The sequence below is a fragment of the Rhinolophus hipposideros genome (assembly GCF_964194185.1).
Source record: "Rhinolophus hipposideros genome assembly, contig: HAP1_SCAFFOLD_271, whole genome shotgun sequence".
NCBI classification, from domain to species: domain Eukaryota; kingdom Metazoa; phylum Chordata; class Mammalia; order Chiroptera; family Rhinolophidae; genus Rhinolophus; species Rhinolophus hipposideros.
In genome coordinates this window covers 48,688-69,023 of record NW_027669115.1, presented here as the reverse complement: position 1 = coordinate 69,023, position 20,336 = coordinate 48,688, and the positions used below count along the sequence as shown (strand labels likewise).

At 39.4% G+C, this 20,336-nt stretch overlaps 1 protein-coding gene across 1 annotated transcript; it reads right to left on the bottom strand.

Moving 5' to 3' along the window:
- Positions 1-5,159: 5,159 nt before the first annotated feature.
- On the bottom strand, positions 5,160-18,179 carry LOC308495687 (uncharacterized protein; the record flags this gene model as incomplete). Its single annotated transcript, XM_081080654.1, has 6 exons — positions 5,160-5,781; positions 11,144-11,223; positions 12,469-12,539; positions 14,662-14,753; positions 15,718-15,943; positions 18,160-18,179. The coding sequence occupies 4 exons, from the start codon at positions 18,177-18,179 to the stop codon at positions 12,488-12,490; spliced, it is 390 nt and encodes a 129-aa protein (XP_080936780.1). The 3' UTR covers positions 5,160-5,781; positions 11,144-11,223; positions 12,469-12,487.
- Positions 18,180-20,336: the final 2,157 nt, after the last annotated feature.

The window sequence follows — 20,336 nt, the reverse complement described above, 5'->3', positions numbered from 1 at the left end:
CTTTTGCCAGTTTTCTTACTTATCTCTAAAGGATAAAGTTCATCTTCTATTAGTTTCCTTAAGAGGACCTTAGAGTAACAATACGCCCTGAGACATACAGGTTCAAAATGTTTATAAAGAACATTTTACTGATGATAAAATTAAGGCGCAGAAAGATTAAATAATTTGTACATACTAGCAAGAGGCAGAGCCAAGATTTGAACTCAGAAGTTTAGCTCCAGAGTCCAAGCTTTTGTTATTTCAACAAGTTCAGATATTCAATTTTAATCATAGAAGAAATACTAACATTTAGAAGAAATGCTAACATTTAGAAGAAATAATTAATGACAAAGCAACTGTGATTCACGATAAGATTAAGAGAATAAGAAATATGTTTTAGAAACTATGCTAGGTTAAGCAAAAGTGGATTAAGAGATTGAATGACTCATGTGATTAAAAGCAGGGCCTCTAAATTCAATACTTGATTTGAATATCGGCTGTTACTTATGATAATTTGGACACATTGTTTAATCTATCTGAGCCCCTGTTTCTATATTTGTAAAATGGGGATAAGTGTGTCTACCTCATGGGATACTGTGAGGTTTAAATGAGATGATGTATTTTATAGAGGGCCAAATAATACCCAACACATAGGTTAGTAAGTGTTTTAATATGCTAACTACTTTTAAAAATTATTACTATCATGAGATTCATCAAGAAAACTACACATCTAGTTTCCTAAGATTATTCTGAAAAAAAAGAAAAATATTCCCCATTTTCTAAGAAGTGAAAAAGCCTATTTTCTTTATATGAAATACCCTCTTCCTCTCAGCCAATTATCAAGTTCAAGTCCCAGCTCCTTCATGAAAACTGCCCTAATGATCCAATCCACACTGACTTATAATAAATAAACCCTTAACCGTTTCTATCTGTCTGTACCACACTTTACATATTTTATAATAAAGTCTTATTTAATCTTAACAAAAGTTTATAACATTCTATAGTACAAATTGTTTACATATTTTCCCACTGCCTTTTTACCAATAGTTTTATATATCATCTTGTCTCACAAACTAGACAAATAATATCTTTTTTTCAATCAAGTTTTTAAACTTTTACTCTTTTCAGACACACAATTGCTTAGCACAGGATGAGGCACACAAAAATTTTGTTTGATTGATTCTGAATATTTATATTTAGGGGAATTCAAACTGATGAGCTAGAAAGGCCATTTTCAGGTAAACATTTAATTTTTAAATTCTTAACTGTTTAAAAGATCTTATTTAAAAAATAGGGGAGGGGTGGCCAGTTAGCTCAGTTGGTTAGAGCGTGGTGCAAATAACAGCAAGGTTACAGGTTCGATCCCTGCATGGGCCACTGTGAGCTGTGCCCTCCTTAAAAAAAAAAAAAATAGGGGAAAGTACTTTTGGGAGAAAGTTTTGTAAAACACTTTAAGAATAATTTCTAAAAGTGAAAACAAAATAGCTGTATATAAATATATATATGCAAATGTATATATATATATTTAAACTAAACTGAATAGAATTACAGTATCTCTAAGAGCAAAGGTACAAGGGCTACCTAATTCATGAATATTTAGTTAATATGTAACATTTATTGAAAGAGAAAGAGATAAACTCCCAAGAACATAAAATGGTTAAGTGGGAATTCAAAGCATTTATAAAAGTCTATTTTTTGTCTTAGTACTTCCCCCAGAAGCAATTCCATTTATTAACCTGAACTGAACACAAGGCTTCAATAGAATCCATTAAGGGGGGAAAAAAAAAAGCACTATACTACAACAATGGCCTGTAACTATATTATGTGGTCTGAATCTAATTAAACAAGAGAACCATAATCTACCTACTGTAATCATTCTCAAAATTACTAAGAATGCTTTAGAAATACAGCTTCATCTGGAAGCATATGTATTTCCTTCTCTTAGAAATGGTCGTTCATTAGCTGTAATTAATACTCTTGAAAATATAAAGGCTTAGATTAAAACACGTGTACTTCCCAAATGAGACTTGCTTTAAAGGCTTTGTGTGATTTTTTTTTTCAGTATTATATGTGATTAGAAATCACACTATGCAGACTTGTTTCATTTAAGGCTATTTTACACAGAACCTAATCATTCTGAAAATATGAAAAGAAAGTTGTAAGGACAGTGGCTTGTTCACATATGCCATCTACAAGATAATATCTAGCACAGTAGTTAAGAGTCTAGAGCCAATAGCCTCAGTTTAAATCCCAGCTCATGTCCTACCTGTGACTTAGGCATGTAATTGTACCTACGTGTGTCTTGACTCCCACTTGGTAAATTAAATAGAATAAAAGTATGGATACCATAGGGTTGCTGAGAAAATTAAATGAGGTATTAATATTATACAGAGTGCTGAGAATAGTACCTGGCAGGTAGCAAATAAATTATCATAAATGTGAGCTATTACAAAAGTAACAATTTAAAATGTTTATCCCAGTGAAGCCTCAAGAATACATATAAGTGAAGAAAATTTATGTTCCAGACTAGAACTCTTATTTTTTCATCCAACTTTTTTCTCCACAACAACTGCGTGTAGTTAAGTTGAAACTTTTTTCTTTCTGCTCACTTTCTAAATGATAATTTTGTGAAACAATACTAACACCCAACAGTACACTAAACAAATGCGAACAAGGCTACATATAGAGCTGACCCATACCTCAGAAAGTAAAAAGTGAAGGAGATAGCAGAATTGGAAACTTTGACCCCTGAACCAGGAATACAATCCCTAGCTAGCACTGCCTGTAGTAAAAAAAATCCATCTTGTGTGGACCAAGTATGTCATAATAGATGGGCACATTTGTTCTACAGGACTTATTTAGTGTCATCAATGTTCTAGGCTCATCTCACTAAACCAAAACAAAATCAAAGAAGCAACTGTACACTGATTACTGGGCTAAATGGTATCATACTTATCTGGAACCTAATAAATATAACATTTTGAGCTGAAATTAACATAAGAATGACAACATTTCTAAAAACAATGTAAAAATCAATTTAATATATCACCTTATAAGAGTTTTTAACTTGGGGTTGGTAAACCTCATAAATTATATAGAAAATCCTATATATGCATTTTTCTAGGAAGATGATCCAGTGCTTTCATCAGATTTTCAAAAATGAGTGGAAACCCAAAAGGTTAAGAATCCATGCTCTTTACAGCTTACAAATTCCTTTCTATTTTTAGGTTATTAGTTTCAGAAAAGAGCCTGCTTCTATAAAATTAAGCAGTATAATTCTAAATCCATTCCAAATCTCACGTTGTTTATAGAGTCTACAAACCTTTCCCAGAGCTGTAATTAAGGGACAATGTAGCACAGAAGAACTACTAATAAAAGGTGAGTAAAGTTTAACCATTCTAGAACTGGTATGTACAGAAAAAGTACGATATCATGATACAAGGATGAGGCTCTAATTATCGATTAAACACAATTACAGTGGCCAACAAACATAATCAAACTTCAGTTTTCTAAACTTAGACAAGGCAGTTTAGGAGGAAAAATTTTACTACAGACCATCATTGCAATTTCAGAGAGCGATGCAAAGTAAGTTTCTTGAGCAAACAGAAAAGTTTATAATGCCCACAAGCCCAGGCAATCTTTTATTTTACACCTGCCCCATAATTCATCTTATAATTAGCAAAAACACAACACTTAATGAGACTTCCTTCCAGGTATAGGCTACGACTGGCGACAACTGTCTTTAAAATAATCCAATCCTGGTTAAATGATAGTAGCCGTCAGTTAAAACCTACGAACCTTTCAATCTGGCAACAGTTAAAATACAAAAGTCCTAACCCCACTAGAGTCAGTCAAAGTAACCCTGAGGTTTGTTTCCTTCCGTCGTCCTTGGGGACGGGGCACCTCTTTGTGCACAAGAGGGGAAGGTCTCCTAACCTCAGACCCCAGTTACCGACCCTGACAAGACACCGTCCTGCTCAGCAGTGGAAACGACGGCGGAAGTGAACCGGCGCGATCCCCAATGCAGTCGTGACGCCAGGCGTTGTCCCGCTGGGCCCAAAACCAAGAGCAGGGGCGCGCCGCTACCGGAGACCGGGCCGCAGGCTGACGGGGACCAGCGGAGACCGAGGCTGGGGTCACAGTTATGGCCCGTGCTCGATCTCAAGGCCTGCGCGCCAGCGAAAAGGACAGGAGGGAAGAGGGTGGACACACCTGGCGGAGACCGTCGGCGACCGGTTCCTGCGTTAGCCCGGCGTCCGTCAGCGTCTTCCAGCATTCGCCGCCGCCCCTCCTCCCGGCCCAGGGCCTCCTCCACGTTCCGCTTCAACGTGGCAGCCGCAGGCCCGCCCCGCCGCCCAGCCAGCTTCCGGCAGCGATGCTTCGCCCCGCCCACCCCAGCTTGCGCCCCTCCACGGCACTTCCGGGAGTGGTGGCAGTCCTTGGTGGCAGTCCGGGGCGGAGCCGGGGCGGCTGGCGGGACAGTAAACTCCGGCGTCCCCAGCGTTTGTGTAGGGGCCAGGTCGGAGGGGCGGCGCGTGGGGCATCGGTGCAGTGTCCCCGACTATGCGGAAAAGGAAAGTCCTGCTGGGTGCAGCTGTCTGGCCGAAGAACGGCTGTGGCTCGCAGGAACGCCACGTAGCACTACTCCTCAGACGTCACCAACCCCCGGGACACTGCCAATGCCGGACAAACCACGTGAAAATAGGGCTGCGAGGGACTTATTGCAATAACAATAATTTGTGACTTGGTTCTTACAATTACTTGGTTCTACAATATTTTTTTAAGGATTTCTTTAAAACCAAACCCTATTTAAGTTTGGTTTTAAACTAGAGAGTAGGCACATTTTTGTACTTTCACTGCACTCTTTCCAACATCCATTTAGTGTCTCATGCTTGTGGTTCAACTTAAAAAGCAAGTTTATTTCTGTGGGATTGAAATAGACCATATCATGTGCATAACTTAGGCTACAATAGCTAATTTCCAGTGTTCTAAAAAGCCTTCCATTTTTAATAACTGCAAGAACTAGTTAAAAAAAAAAAAACTAGTTTAGATAGGTGCCAATAATAACCCCGGACTTAAAAGTGGGGCCATTTGGGCCAACAGAAAACACTGAACTCCCTACTACCTTGGAAGTATGCACTGGTAAGAAAAAAAAGGTTAGAACTTTCCCAAAACTCAAAGATTCAAGCAGTAGTTACGTTTATTATCACTTAATACAATCCTGGGAGGCTGACTTCTGGTGGGAAGGCTGGGGCGTGGGGTAGATGATGGGTGGGAAGCAGGCGATGGACTGAGATCAGGGGTGTGGGCCAGGGCAGCAGAGACCAATTGAGGACAGTGTCTGGCCCCGTCTCGCCCGCCCACAGGCCGCTGTTGCCCACCTCCATGGACCCTAACCTGGTGCTGCCACACTGTATCCTTAGGCCTGTCGAGTGCCGAAGTTACGGAGCTCAAGCTCCTGTTCAGGTGGGCAAGAGGAAGCTGGAGCACCTGCAGCATGGCCGCCACCTCTTCTCTGCGCATCTCGAGCTGAACGAGCTCCATCCTGAGCACAATGAGCTGCTGTGGGAACTGCTTGCTCCCCGCGGCCCCAAGATCTGCTGTGGCTTCTGGACGACTTCCAGGCAGAAGCAGCTGGCTGGGTCGCGCGCCATAGGAGCCAGACCTGAATGCAGCGTGATTAGACGTACATGATCACGTGGGAAGAACTGGAGAAGACTGGCTCGACTTAGCCTCTTGCCACGATGCCATGGAGGTGAAGTATCCTGTAAGATGGCAGAACTGGTGCAGGAGTCGCTGAGTCTGGAAGCACACAAAGGGGAAGAAGGATGCTCAGGGCCTGGGGGCTGAACTTGGTGGCGGACCTCATCAAGGATCAGGCCCAGGCCCTCCAAATCAGGAATGAGTGCGGTAGCGGCTCTGTGCCTGTCAAGACTCAGAAGCACCCTCTGGAGCCTGCTTAGGATCCACCGGCTCTTCCCCCAGGGGCACTGAGGGCATCAATAGTCTGAACTTGGGTGACCATGCTGAACTGAGGGTGACAGCATTCCACGTGCCAGCGCTTGTGAATACCTAGCAGTGAGCCAAGATGAGGGACCCCAGCACTAGCAGAGCCTGACTGGATTCTCAATCAAAGCTGGCATTTACTGAGCACTGTGCCAGGCAGGGCTTTGGGCACTGTACAGATATTTCCATGTGAGGAAGATTCTGGTGTCCCCATTAGATGAGTTCCTACAGGAGGAAGTTTTAGAACCATGTTCCATAAACAGACAGCATCTGTAAAAGTTAGCAGTTATTATTACTGTTATAATTCTACAAGTGAGGAAACCAGCGCTGAGTTAAGGAGCTGGAGGAAAATCAGGGTAGCAATGGAAGAGCAGGGCTTGGAAGCAACACGGTCCAGATCCAAAGACCACACTTGTAACCATTGGCTCATTCTGCCACTCGCCGTTAGTCAAAGGCATTCAGGCCGTCACCGTATGTCAGGGCAGGTGGTGTGAGACACACCCTGACCTAGGATTTGGGAGGCTTGCTGCTCCCATTCTCTATCTCTTTGTCCTTGAGTGAATGGAGTCTCCTCTGAGGTTTGCAAAGTAGAGGCAGTAGGTTTGTGAGGGCAGACTAAAGTAATGCCTCCTAAGTGCTCCGAAGTGATTGGCAGTCAGTGCTCTTCAAATGTTACTGTATTTCCCCGAAAATAAGACCTAACTGGAAAATAAGGCCTAACATGATTTTTCAGGATGCTAATATAAGCCCTACCCCAAAAATAAACCCTCGTTAAGATCATAAGATCAGCCAGACTGACGCATTTAGTACATCTGTTGCAACACACGACGGACGTATTGAAAAATATTAAAATACTGATATTAATACAAATATAAATTATAATTAAGTATTTGTAAATACCCAACCAGAGAGTAGATACCCAGAGAGAATAGATCAAATAATGATTCCTGCAGGATTGACTGCCTATCTCCAGACTCCTGATATTGCAATAAACAAGCCATTCAAGGACCATTTGTGCATAGAAATCAATGCCTACATTGAAAATAGAATGGAGAGAAATCAGCGTGGAAACTTTGTGAAGCCTGGCCTGCAAGAGGTCGTGACTTGGGTGAAGAATTCATGGGACAAAATCAGTGACATGTGTTGCCAGTGCACTACGAGCAGGCTACGTGGACAAGAAGTGCTCATTTAAGGAGAGCTCTATTGCTGGACATGAGAGATTGGGGCCAATCATTCTACAGGAAATGGAATCACAAGAAATTCAAGCTGGAATTCGGGGTTTGGAGAGTTATGACGATGTTCCACAAGAAGATGGTATGACTGTATTTGAATAAATGTAGGTTTTTGTACATGAATGAATACATGTAGATTGTTGAACATGAAAAAATAAGAAAGCCCCTGAAAATAAGCCTAATGCATCTTTTGGAGCTAAAATTAATATAAGACCCAGTCTTATTTTCGGGAAAATACAGTAATTCTTAGAAGTATGATTCCTGTGATCCCAGTTTACTATTTTGTATCATAAAAACCACTATCTGATAACAGAACTGGTAAGGGAGAAAAACCCTGTAATTTTCAAATGTAATCTTTCTTCCTTGTTCCAAAGTAATCCTATTAAAGCCGATGCCTTTACAGTGGAAAAACAATTATGTAATACAACTTCATTTTCCTATTGCATAAGTCAAACTACAAACCTCCCACTCCCCACATTTTTGTAAGGCCCTGTGAGATAAGTAAAATATTTTGTGAATAAAAAATATTTTGTGAGCAAAAGAAAAGTATTTCATGAGAAAATTATGAAATTCAAATATCAGTGTCCAATTTTAACGGTGATTAATAAATTTCATTTATATTGGAGTTGAGGGCCTATAGGGGGAGCTCTCACTCCCTACACTCATCCTCAATTACCCCAAACAGGAAGAGGTACTTCCCATCTTCAATAGGAAGATGTTTTACTCTACTGCTCCAGCAGGTAATTGGATCTCCTCCACCAATAAAAAAGCCACTACACTGACAGAGTTCCATTTCCTCCAACACTCTTTTGTTTACAACAGCTCCTTTGAAAGAATTCATCCCCCAACCCCGGACTTCCTCTACATTCCTCCTGTGCTTTCTGGTCTTGTGTATGGTTTGCCATTGAACCAAATGTCCAAAACTACAATTCTTTGTTGTTCCCAAATAAACCTTTTGCTGGAGAAACATGTGGCTCTTTAGTATCAACAGAACATAGTCACACTCAATGGTTTATCTATTGTCTATGGCTGTTTTTGTGCTACAAGTGCAAAGTTGAGTAGTTACTACAGACCATATGCCTGCAAAACCTTAAGTATTTACTATATGGCCCTTTACAGGAAGTTTGCCAAACCCTATTCTATTAGACAGGATTTAGCCTACAAACGGATTACTACAATAAGTCAAAATACAAGACATTCGGAATTATGAATTATTTCAAAGCCTTGATATGGGAGCAAGAGACATTATGAAAATGTAAACTATTACTGGTTATTACAAGGCCCAAATATAGCCATTGCTAGACTTGATTTATATTTGGTAAAATATAAAGACTCCCAAATTTGTTTTAAATGCAGGCAGTTCTCACTTTGACTATGTAAGCTAAAATAGCAAAGCAATCTTAATTTATAGGGTTAACCATCTATGATTATTCCGTGACCTTAAAATTTGTCAAAACGTTAAAAATTCTCTTGATGTTGGTTATAAATGTAAATAGTAAAATATTTAAAACATTAGAAACAGTGAACATTATAGTGTTTTATTTCTTTATAAAAATGTATTAAGAGTAGTTTGAACAGTGCTTGCTTTCTTCTCGTGATATAATTTATCATATGGAGTGAACAACTTTTTTATGCCTTGGCAAATCATCACACTCCTAAATTTGGATCAGCTTCCGAAATTTTATCCTCTGTGCTCTCAACGGCGTGAAATATCTGAGCGTTCCTTTAATGTGAAGTTTTTCATCTGTATCACTTCTTCCAAGATGTGTTCATCCTTTACGACACAACCACTGTCCTCACTTATAAATATGTTTGCCTTCACTAAGTTGCTCTGGCTGCATATCTAGAACTAATTCTTGAATGGAGGCAGTGTCAACATTCCCATGGTCATCTACATCTTTTACAACTTCATTTATATTCCAGCCAAATCCTGCAAAGTGTTTTGCACAGGACAGTCTTAGTCTTGCACTGTTGTGCAAAGCCAGGATTGCCTGTAATTCTTGGAATCTGGGTGCAAATTTCACAATAGCATCCTTATCTGAGTTTGTAGCTTCATGAGATAGCTTAACATTAATCAATTCATGCAGACTTCTGAAACGATGAAACCGGCCTTTACTGGCAGTATTTTTTCAGTCACCTCGTAATTACCCTTTCCTTCAATGCAGCAACTAACTTGAATGCTTTGGCCTGAATGCTAGTCCAACTGGTGGGGATTTGTTTTTAGTATATGTGCTGCCGAAGCGAGCACGGGGATTTGTTTTTGATTATATCCCTCAATCAAAAGTAGAAGTAAATGCTCCACTTGAACCCTAAGTGGCTTTCTGTTCCTAGTGCAACTTAAGATAAAAGATGTTGAAGCAACTTTACATTGCATTTTATATTCATCAGGTTTTTAAAATATGGCTCATAGCTTCATGTAGGCCTACGTCTCGTCGTATCTTTTCTTTGCTGTCACCATTTTCAAATCTAAACGTCCAATTTCACTTCAATGGTTATCATATTTTGTTTCTTTGCTGCTGTCATCTTTGTCGACCAATTCCCTGTTTTGATTATCCATTTTTGTAAATGTTGCATAGGTTTTTTACTGAGAGAAAAGAAGGCAACACAACTATTCTTTACTTTCTGTGTGTGAATAGATGTTCAGTGACCACCAATCACCAAAAGACTTTGAAAGAAGTTACGTAACTGGTTACTGATGATGCACATTTTTTATTTGCATAATGATTTGTGTAATAAAGAGCTAGCAACAAAGTTTATGCAACAATTCAGTTAATATTATGGTAACTGAAATTTCAACCATATTGTTGGGCTGGTGTTATTTAAACTGTGAAAACTGATATTCAAGCATGTTGGAATGATACAAAATAAGGACTACCTGTATCTAAAAAGAAAAGCTTGTATTAGTTCATAAATAGTCCATTTTTAATCCAATTCAGTTAACAACCAGCCAAGCTTAATCCTAGATTAAATAACAACTGAACCTTTTCTCAAAGGAATGCTAATTCCAAGACTGGAGATAATACAGAATTCTTCAAATTAGGATAGGCTGACAGTCCAAAGTCATTCTTTTTAGAACTTAGGCCCCCTCTCCTTATTTAAATAATCTTGATGTCTGCAAAAAAGTTCTGGACGACTTTACTGTTTTCCAGATTGTTGAACTTCAGTCATCACAAGGCACAAGACCATATGTGTTTACAACTAGGACCCTGTTTACTGCTGTAAAACAGTAGCAGCCATCCCATTAATGTTTTAGTTTTGTTTATGAATGCATTTATTTTGTAAATCTTTTCATTAAGGGACTTAAAGTTTATACCAACTTCTGTTTGTAGAAATTTAAGAAATACATCGCTTCTCGGCCTTTTGGCTAACATCAAGTGTAGAAATTTAAGAAACAGAAAATTAAATCAATGTTGAGTAGTCACAAGAATGTATTCCCTTTATACTCCCTCAAATTGGAGGGACACCTAAGACAACATGCCTACTTATTAATGACAGATTAATCTGGTATTAGAATCGAGATTTCCAGCTTCCAGCCACCTGCCTATCTACTGTTTTTAAACAAAGATTAAGTTATAGGATGGTCACCCACTGACATATCAGAGTATTTATAGAATATCCAATGTCAGGAAATTTAAACCCCAGAACACATGACCTCTAAGAATTTCAGGGACTGAAAAGATTAAGTCATTATTTTTAACAAAAGATGACAATTAAAATGAAAAGTCTTGCCCCCCACTCAATAAATTGCCTATTCTTAATCTATTGATTCACAAAATTGTATTCTTTGAAATCATGTTTATGTTATCTTTGAAAGCTAAAATAAGGAAAAAAATTAAGTACAACATCCAAATTATCCTCAAATGTCAATTTTTTGTTCAGATTTTTTTTGTATTTTGTCAAAGCTAGTAAATTTATAAATCTCTTACCTTATTACATACATCTTTGAATTCTTGATCAGATAAATGAGACAAATGTTTTCTAAGAAAAATATCCTTCAGCTTTATTCCTAAAAGGAAAAACATTTACAGGTAAATCAATGTACAAAAACTAGTATCTATAAGCCTCACGATTTTTTTTCCATTATGTCCTCATCCACATACATTAATCACAACAAATCATGATGTGAACAGCAGTGGAAAAGATTTAATCATTGGACATTTATATTTTCTTCTTATTTTCAACTTATGCTCGAGTCATAAGGCTTTCATAGCCTAGTCCTTTAAAAATACACATCATATATGCACATTTCTATACATTTCAATTCTCTCATGTGTAACAGATAAGATCTGCAACTTTACTAAGACTGCAAAAAATCCTTAACAAAGATAATTTCAAGTATATCATTTTATCTACTTTGCAAAGATTACCCTATGGTAATTTGCAGGTGTCTTCTTCTCACCATCAGGCCAGATATAGAAAGGGTAACGATACCTTAATCATTCCAAAACTGCTATGCCCTGCTTTATATGGCCAACAGCCATCAAAAAACTGAGGAATGCCAAGTGGAAAGTTTGAAAGCTGATGTCTCCCCCGTCCTCCCACTGTATGTGTTTGTTGTTTTAAACTACTGAGTTTTGGGTAAGTTGTTACACAGCAATAAACAAGTAACACAGAGGGTCACAATCTGTATCTAAAAAGTAAAATGTATAACTTGTAAATTAGTTGAAAAGGTCTGAAATGTTTGGGAAAGGATCAGATTCAGAATTGTCTTTATATTTGGTCACCAATAGTTTCAAATCCCAAGGCTTTCTGAAGCAAAAAAAGATAAAACGAAAAAAACCCAGAGATAAAAGGATAAAAAATTCTGGAAGAATATAAACCAGTACTGGAAATTGATTTTATTATACCAGGACAACAAAATAAAGGTTCTAGTGGAACTAGTTAAGAATCTAACAAAAAGGTAGGTGTTCAACAAGGAAGATAACAGTCCCAGAAAGCGAAAGCAAAAAGTCTATTTGCTTTTATAGGGTTGTTGTGAGAAATATTGTTTAAAAAAACAAAACAAAAACCCAACTGTTTGTGTGTGTATAAAATGCTTAGCACAATGCCTGGCGTAGAACCATTCACTCAGCATTAGCTGTTAGTTTTTCCCCAAGTGACCAATTAATGAGATTCTATACCATAAAACGGGCCATTTGATTTCACCAAAGCTTTTACAAATCTATTTTTTTACTTGGACAATCCTCCATTTCCAACTCACTGCTATTGATCCATAAATACCCAATACATTTAAGACAGAAAGATATACTACCTCCCTTGCATATTTTGAGTCATCTTCTAAGACCCAGGAATCTTTTTCCAGCATCTCCAAGAATGTAATTCCTGAAAAGAGATATATTTCTTTTAAATTACGTTATGTAACAGTCAACGCCTTTTGCAAATAACGTCTTTAATACAGCTTACATATCCTCATAAACGTGTCAATAATCATAATGGTTCATTATGTGAACAGCAGTGAAAAGGTTTAATCACTGGATATGAAGTTACTGGAGGAAGCAACGATATAATGATCAAAATAAGAACCTCAATGTCACCAGTAAAACAGTAAAAAATAGCAACAGAAAAGCATGTAAAAGTTATAAACAAAGGTAGATACATAAATACAACTCAAAGAAAATAATTCCATTTATAAGGGAGTGCATACTTTCCTTTCCAAAAGTACAGTAGTACTTAGAGCAGTGACCCCTGTGGCTTCTGTAAAGTGAGTTGGTTATTTTCATTTAAACAGTCTACAACATTTAAGTAAAACTGTTATGTTCTACAGCATAGCAGTTTTCAGTAACTCATTTGTAATTAATAATTAGAAGAATGTGTCAGAATGTGACAGCCACAGTTTCATCTTTCGTAGAACCACAATATCTAGAATCCAATTAAGTAGAAAGGAAAAAAGCACTCTTTTTCTCTGTACTGATGCTGAATTAGCATCTATCTTAAGAAAATGAAAAATGAGTGCCTGTACGGGGGGACCCCTGCCCCACCCATCTCCCCCTAGGTTTTCTCTACTTCTGAACCCATCTGAACCACAGCCCCTTCACCCAGACATCCACTGCCATCTGTAAAGTCTAGCACCCATCAGGCTTGCTCCTTTAATACATCCCATGGGAGTCTCCATTTAAAGTGACCTTTAATTGGGTGGGAGGGCCTTAACAGTACTTACTTCCCCCCACAAATCGCTGCTTATTTTTGAGATTAGCAAATTGCACTGGTTTCGAGTTGTCAACCCTATTTTTCCCCACAAGCCATGCTTCTTTCGAATGCAACTTTGGTGAACATGAGGTTTTTTCCAGGAACACATAACACTAGAGTAGAAATACACATTCCTATTTGTGTGCCAGGGACTGGAAAAGACAAATTCACCTCAGGCATTGTCTCTGCACTCAAAGAGCATCTTCTTACAATCTTTGAGTCCTTAAAAATAGCACAACCAAAAAAAAAAAAAAATAGCACAACCACCACTACGAGATACCACTTCATACCTACGAGAATGTGGAGAAATTGGAACGCTCATCCATTGCTAGTGACAATGTAAGATGGTGCAGCCTTAGAGTTAGCATGTGACCCAGCAATTCCATCCTTAGGTATATAATGAAAAGAAAACATAGGTCCACACACAACTTGTACAACTAATGTTCATAAGCAGCATTATTCATAATTACCCCCCAAAATGGAAACAACCCGAATGTCCATGAACTGATGAATGGACAAAAAAAAGGTGGCATATCCATACAACAGAATATCTTTTGGCAGTTAAAAAAAAAAAAAAAGCAGTACCTATACATGTTACAACACAGATTTACCTTAAGAGCATTCTAAGTGAAAGAAGCCAGTCACAAAGACCATATATTAGTTTCTGATTCCATTTACAAGTATATGAAGTGTCCAGAACAAGCAAATCTACACAGACAAAAAGATTAGTGGGCACCAGGGGCTCAGGATAGGGAAGATACAAGGAGTGACTGCTAATGAGAATGGGGTTGTTCGGAGATAGGGATGATGAAAATGTTCTAAGACTGATGATGGTTGCACAATTCATGGATATACTAAAAACCACTGAATTGTATACTTTAAATGGGTTAATTTGTATTTATATGAGTTACATCTCCATAAAACCGTTAACAAAAAATAAGGCAAACAATTTTTTTCCTTAAAAATAATTGAAAACTGTTATTTATGGCTATTTAGCCCCATGCAGGTAGGTATTAACTGGCTGAGTCCTAGAAAAGTTTCCAATAGTCTAGTCAACTGACAGTGATTTAAATACAGATCTTACCCTTTGCACATCTTACAGCCAAGATAGTACATCCCCCATGGACCAATTTTCCCCCAATTCGTGGACTATTCTTAGGCCTCGTGACTTTTAAGAAAGCTACATAAGCAAAACCTCTGTTAATTTCATTCAAATAAGATATAAGCATATTACAATTTAAGTAGAAGTAAGTAATACCTTGTGCTGAATCTTCTTGGCTGGAATCTGGACATAGTAACCAAATGGGGAAAAGAAGCAATCTGGCTTGAAAACGTAATCATTCCTGCAAGCTAGAGACGGAAATGAAAAAGTTACAAACACTTCTGTTTTTTATAATGGGCCTCCAACGTTAAGGAAAGAAGCCACTTAATGTTAAGGATCTCTTCAAAGACACAAAATAGAAACTATGCCCTACGTTGGCTGCATTGTAGTTTTCTATGAAAACTGAAATCTCATACTATAAAACACAGAGACACTGCCCTAAGATCTCACTCCTGAAAGCTGGCCCATACCTTAAACAAAAAACCATCTTATCGCCCCTTGTCTCTTGCACTTCCTAGTACTGGTGACAAGTCCCCACGTATTTCCATCTTAATCCCCCACATTATGGCAAACGATCTTGCAGAAAACGGTTCGTTGAATTAAGAGTCCACATATTTTCACATTAGACTCATTCAATCTCCTATGGGGTAAGGTACCTATCGCCAACCACACCAGCAACTCCTACATTATCTCCGCATCAAGGAACTACCAAATATAGGAAACGACAAGCCTTTCAGTAACTAATGTGCTTTTGGCCCACTTTTGTCTTCAATATTTCTAGGACCTTAAGTTTATTCGCCTCCCTCTCAATATATCCTCCATTCACTTTCAGAGCTCGCACCCAAAGACCCATCAGGACATCTCCGGATTCGTCTCAACCTGGGTCCTACCTCGCCGCTTCGCATTTTCAGCCTCGGCCTCACAATAGGACGATGGCACCGGATTTAACCAGACCGGGTGAAATCAGGAAAATGACTACATTACAGCAAAATCCCCCAGGCACCCTTGAAAAGAAAGGGAGGAGCAATCAAGTGCTCGTCTTAATGCCCCTGGCCTTTCCGATTGGCTGCTGCGGCACGGCGTGCCCTGTGATTGGTCACGGCGTCAGGCACCGAGAGGAAGAGTGGGGGCACTGCGCCCTAAGAGCTCACTTTCCCGACGAATAAAGGTCGCAGACGCCGAGCGGGCGGAGCTAAATTTGTCGTGACTCACGCTTTCACGGGAGCTCCGAAGTGGATCCCCACGTAGCAAGACGATGACCCGAAGTTGCTCGGCAGTGGGCTGCAGCACCCGGGACACCGCGCAGAGCCGCAAGCGCGGCTTCTCTTTCCACCAGGGCGGGAGAGCAGCCTCCCAGCCGTCGTCCCGCACAGCCAGGCGGGCAGTAGGCCAGGGTGGGGCGGGGCCGGGCGGTGTGTCGCGCCGTCGACGTGACGTGCTTGACGTGCGTCACGTGGGACGGGGTTAGGCACCTGGGGAACTTCTGAGGATGAAGGTCGTTTTGTTTTTTCCCGCTGAGAGTTTACCTCCAAATTACTAGTTCTTTCTCCTTGCCTCTCGCAGGCTTTTAGCGACAGTTACTCAAAAGGAGTTCTGCTTCCTTTCTGTCTAACGTGAGGAAACAGGGAGGGAGGGAAGTTTGAGAGACTGGAAGGCGTGCGCCCCCATTAGGTGGGTCGGTTGCCCCTGGGCATGAGTGCGGATCAGTTTTCACCAGTCCTGCCTGCCGCTGCTGCCGTTGAGGAGTATTAGCCGAGCTCGGCAAGGAGGGTGCTAATCTGGCGGGATCTGGTCACGGCGAGGAAGTTTCCTTGGGCCCAAGAGGGGGGCACATCTTCACACGGATCTAACTTGAATCCATGTCTGGCCTAGACTGGTACTTAGCTCATTCAAATCAGTGTTCAAGGCACAGTGGGGAATAGAAACGTGGGTGAAACATCCGCAAGGACAAAAATAAATGTACTTCACAAAGTGGTAGCCTATGAAGGTAATGTGAGATGTAGAGAGTTAAGCCATTGACAAAGCGCTTTTATGAGAAGATCAAAAAGCTTTACGGGACAGGTGGTATTTGGATTAGACCTTGAACCTTACCTAGATTGGGGGGTGGGAAGGGGAGGAGGACAGCAGTTAAATAGGAATAGCATGGAAAAATATAAAGGGATGGTAAGTGCAGGTACATGTACAGGGTGGAAAAAGTGCTTGGAAACATTTTTTTTAAAAATCAAAATGTCAGGTTAGGGACTTTCAATTGTGTAGGGTAGGCCTTTGGTAGTCATTGTTTTGTGTTTTTAAATAGGACTGACTCCTCCACCTAAGCTGCTATAATTATATCCTTTCCATTTTCCTCTGGGATTTCTTTTTTCATCAATTTCTGTTCTCTATTTTAAACCGCTCTCGCTACAGATTACTTGCCTAAAGTCAGTGAGCGTGTTTACATTACGGCCTCCCCCTCATCGGAAAGTAGAGCATGCCAATGAAATGTTTCACGTGCTGAAATGGCACGTAGTGAACAGTGTGCCCTGCTTTCAGAAAGTGTGCCTTCCACCACGTCGTCGTTTTTATGAAAGAGCTACGTTAGTACCTGTTTTCACTAACCGAAAGAAATCCAGAGGATTTTCACTTTTATGAAAAGAAGCCCTTACTGTACTCTTTCATAAAATAAAGTGGCTTAATTGAACTTCCAGAATGTGGGGGATACCTGTGCTTAATTTTTAAATACAGACACAAACTGTTGAGCCTGTGTACTCCTCTACACTACCCTACCAGTCTCCTTCCCTTTATAACCAGGCTCCTCAAAACGGGCGCAATCGAGTCCCATTGACTTTTCAACCTACTGGAGCCAGATACCTGTGACCACTGCTCTAATGACAGAGGGTCCCTGGTAATCTTGCCAAATCTTAGCACTTCTAAGTCCTTCTCTTGACCTCTTTTTAACTTTAAATCATACTACTTGAAACTCTCACTCCCCTTGGCTTTATTGACACACTGTCCCTAGTTCTCTTTAATTTCTTCTTCAACTTTTTGCTGCCCTGCTTCTTCTTAGGTTCCTTAAATAGGGAAGAACTCATTCATTGCTTTTATTTGTTACATTGAGGACCACAGTAAGACCTGCTTATTTAAAAAAATAAAGTGATGTATCATTACAATAATTATTACAATAGTCTGCTGTGATTCTTCCAGCCTGATTTCTTACCCATTCATTCCATTTTCCAGATTCCTGGCAATAAATGTCCTACAGCTGCAAATGTTATCATGCTGATTCCCCAAATGAAGGATTTGTCACATAAAAGTTCTTAGTTTATTAATCCTCTCATGATAAATCTGCGCAAGCACCACAGATAAAGTCACTGACAAACCTTTACAACTGATTTTTGCCAGTACCAACGGACTTTGCAGTCCCCCTGACTTTCTTCATTCTATTCTTGCGTTCCTTTCACTCTTTTCTTGAGTTTTTTTTTCTTCTTATACATGTCTTGCAGGTCTATGTTTGGGTTCATTCTTCATTGCGTAATCCAAGGGATCATAAATCATGCTATAGCCAGTTGTCTTGCCACCACCAAAATGGGTTCTGGATCCAAATACAAAGATGACATCTGGTATGGTCATGTATACTTTGGCTAGTTTTTCCCAAATTTCTGTCTTAGGCACTGTTACCTTCCCCACTTGAAGGACATCGGTGATCATTTGTTTCTGCTGAAGTAGTCAATTGGTCATGAACTTCCTGGTCTGGACAGTTACTGTGTTGTTCATGATGGCAGCCGACCGTGAAGCAGCCAAGGATGAAAAGATTCCTTCCTTTCCCAAGGAAGGATTTTAGTCCCTTGCACTCTTCAGCGTCTAATAGAGTCCAAACTTTTCTGTGAAGCCCTTCCTCATACACTTCTCTTCCAACCTGAATTACACTATTTCTCTTATTGTACATGTCTGCTGAATTAAACAAACACATGTCTGTGTATAAATGGAAAGGAATCATCGTGTCTTCCTGCCATTAGGAAGTTGTTAGAAAGGCAGGAGAGAATAGAGATGGGAAAGGAGTGAGAGTACTAAGTACTATGGTGTTAGTCCTAGCAGCAACAAGGTAATATCAGTCCGAATTTAGGGCTCAACAAAAAGTGAATATGGGAAGGAGAGAATTAGTCTACTTGCCATTGCCTAAAGTTGCCATCTTCACATTTTTTGATCATAGAGTTCTCTCCATAAAAAAATTTGAGTACATTCTCCTGATACATGCATAGTGATTTAAAAATTACATATATGAAGTGATATACTAATATATATTATGAAACAAAAACTAGAGGATGGCGAAAAAATAATAAAACTAAATTCTGATATTTTCTTCAAATCTTAGTAGATGAGCGTAGCCTCCTATGGTGACCACTGACCTCAAGGATGGATCCAAAACTTATTAGCATACAAGACCCTGTGTGATCTGTCCTCTCCACCCCATCTCGAACCACTCCCAGCTACCTCTACTCTCAAGCCTCCAAATTAACTTATTTGTTAATGTTTTCTCAGCCAATCAGAGCCAAGTACCATGTTTCCCTGAAAATAAGAGCGGGTCTTATATTAAGGTGTGCTCCAAAAGATGCATTAGGGCTTATGTTCAGGGGATGTCATCCTGAAAAATCATGCTAGGGCTTATTTTCCGGGAAACACAGTAGTTAGTTTATATTTCTGTGTTTTTGCATCTGCATGGAGTGGCTACTATCTTCATGGTAAAGTCCTCCTGACACTTCAGCCCTAGCTCCAATATTCTCTCCTCTGAAGCCTCCCCCAACATCCCCCAACACCATCACCAGAGTTGTGAAAGGCTGCAAGGACATAGGCAAAAGGCTCTGGTTGAAAAGCATGAATCAACATGACTCAAAGGTGTGGAAACTTACTCTAAGAATATTGGTGCTCTGTCATATGCATAGGTAGCTAAATGGGAAGTGGGACTGGCAGGTTGAAAATTAAAGTGATCCTTTGATTCATTCTCTTTTTCTTGGTGGAAAGAGATTAAGAAATTTAACTTATCTCATAACCAAAGAAGTATATGTCTGGTAATTTGGAAGAGTTTTTGGTTGAATTTTAATTGTTTTTAAACTTTTAGTTAATGAAACATTTCAAATACAATAGCAAACAAAAAATAATATATAACAAACATGTATGTACCAATCACTAGGATTAAGCAAGTATTAACATTTTACCGAGTTTAAGATTTTTCTTTAGAAGATAATCAGGTTATAGATGTAGTTAAAGCCTAACCCTCAACCCTTTTGCTCCCTCCACAGAAATAACCACTGTAGAAGGGGTTTTGTTAGCCACTTGTCTGGAAAAGACTTGATGTGCAGGGAGCCAATTGTAAACTCCTGCCAACAGTGTAAAGAAGGCATAGTCAACAGGGGAAGTAAAATGGATTGTGTATTACAGTGTAAGCCAGTTCATTATTGTATGTATGAGATGATGATTGGTTTGAGATTTTTCATCTGCCACAGGTGACTTCAGACTAGGGAGACATGAATTCCAATTGCAACTATTTACTAGTGGCTATACTTGGCTCTGGTGTTTTTTCATCTTCTGTAAAAGGATAAAAACCTGTATTGCAGAGTTTATGCAAGACTAAAACTAAGTTTTTAAAATACACATATAGTACAAGGAAAATGCTTTAAAATAGCAATTATTATTGCCAATATAATTTTGTCCAGAATTCAAATTAGTCATGTTGGTTAGATTACAGTATTTCCTAAACCTTTTCATGTCATTTTACACATAGGAAATATTTAATACTTTGGGGCAAACCAACAAAGCTGTTTGGGACTGGCTTGATGTAACTACTGTTCAAGGGCTCC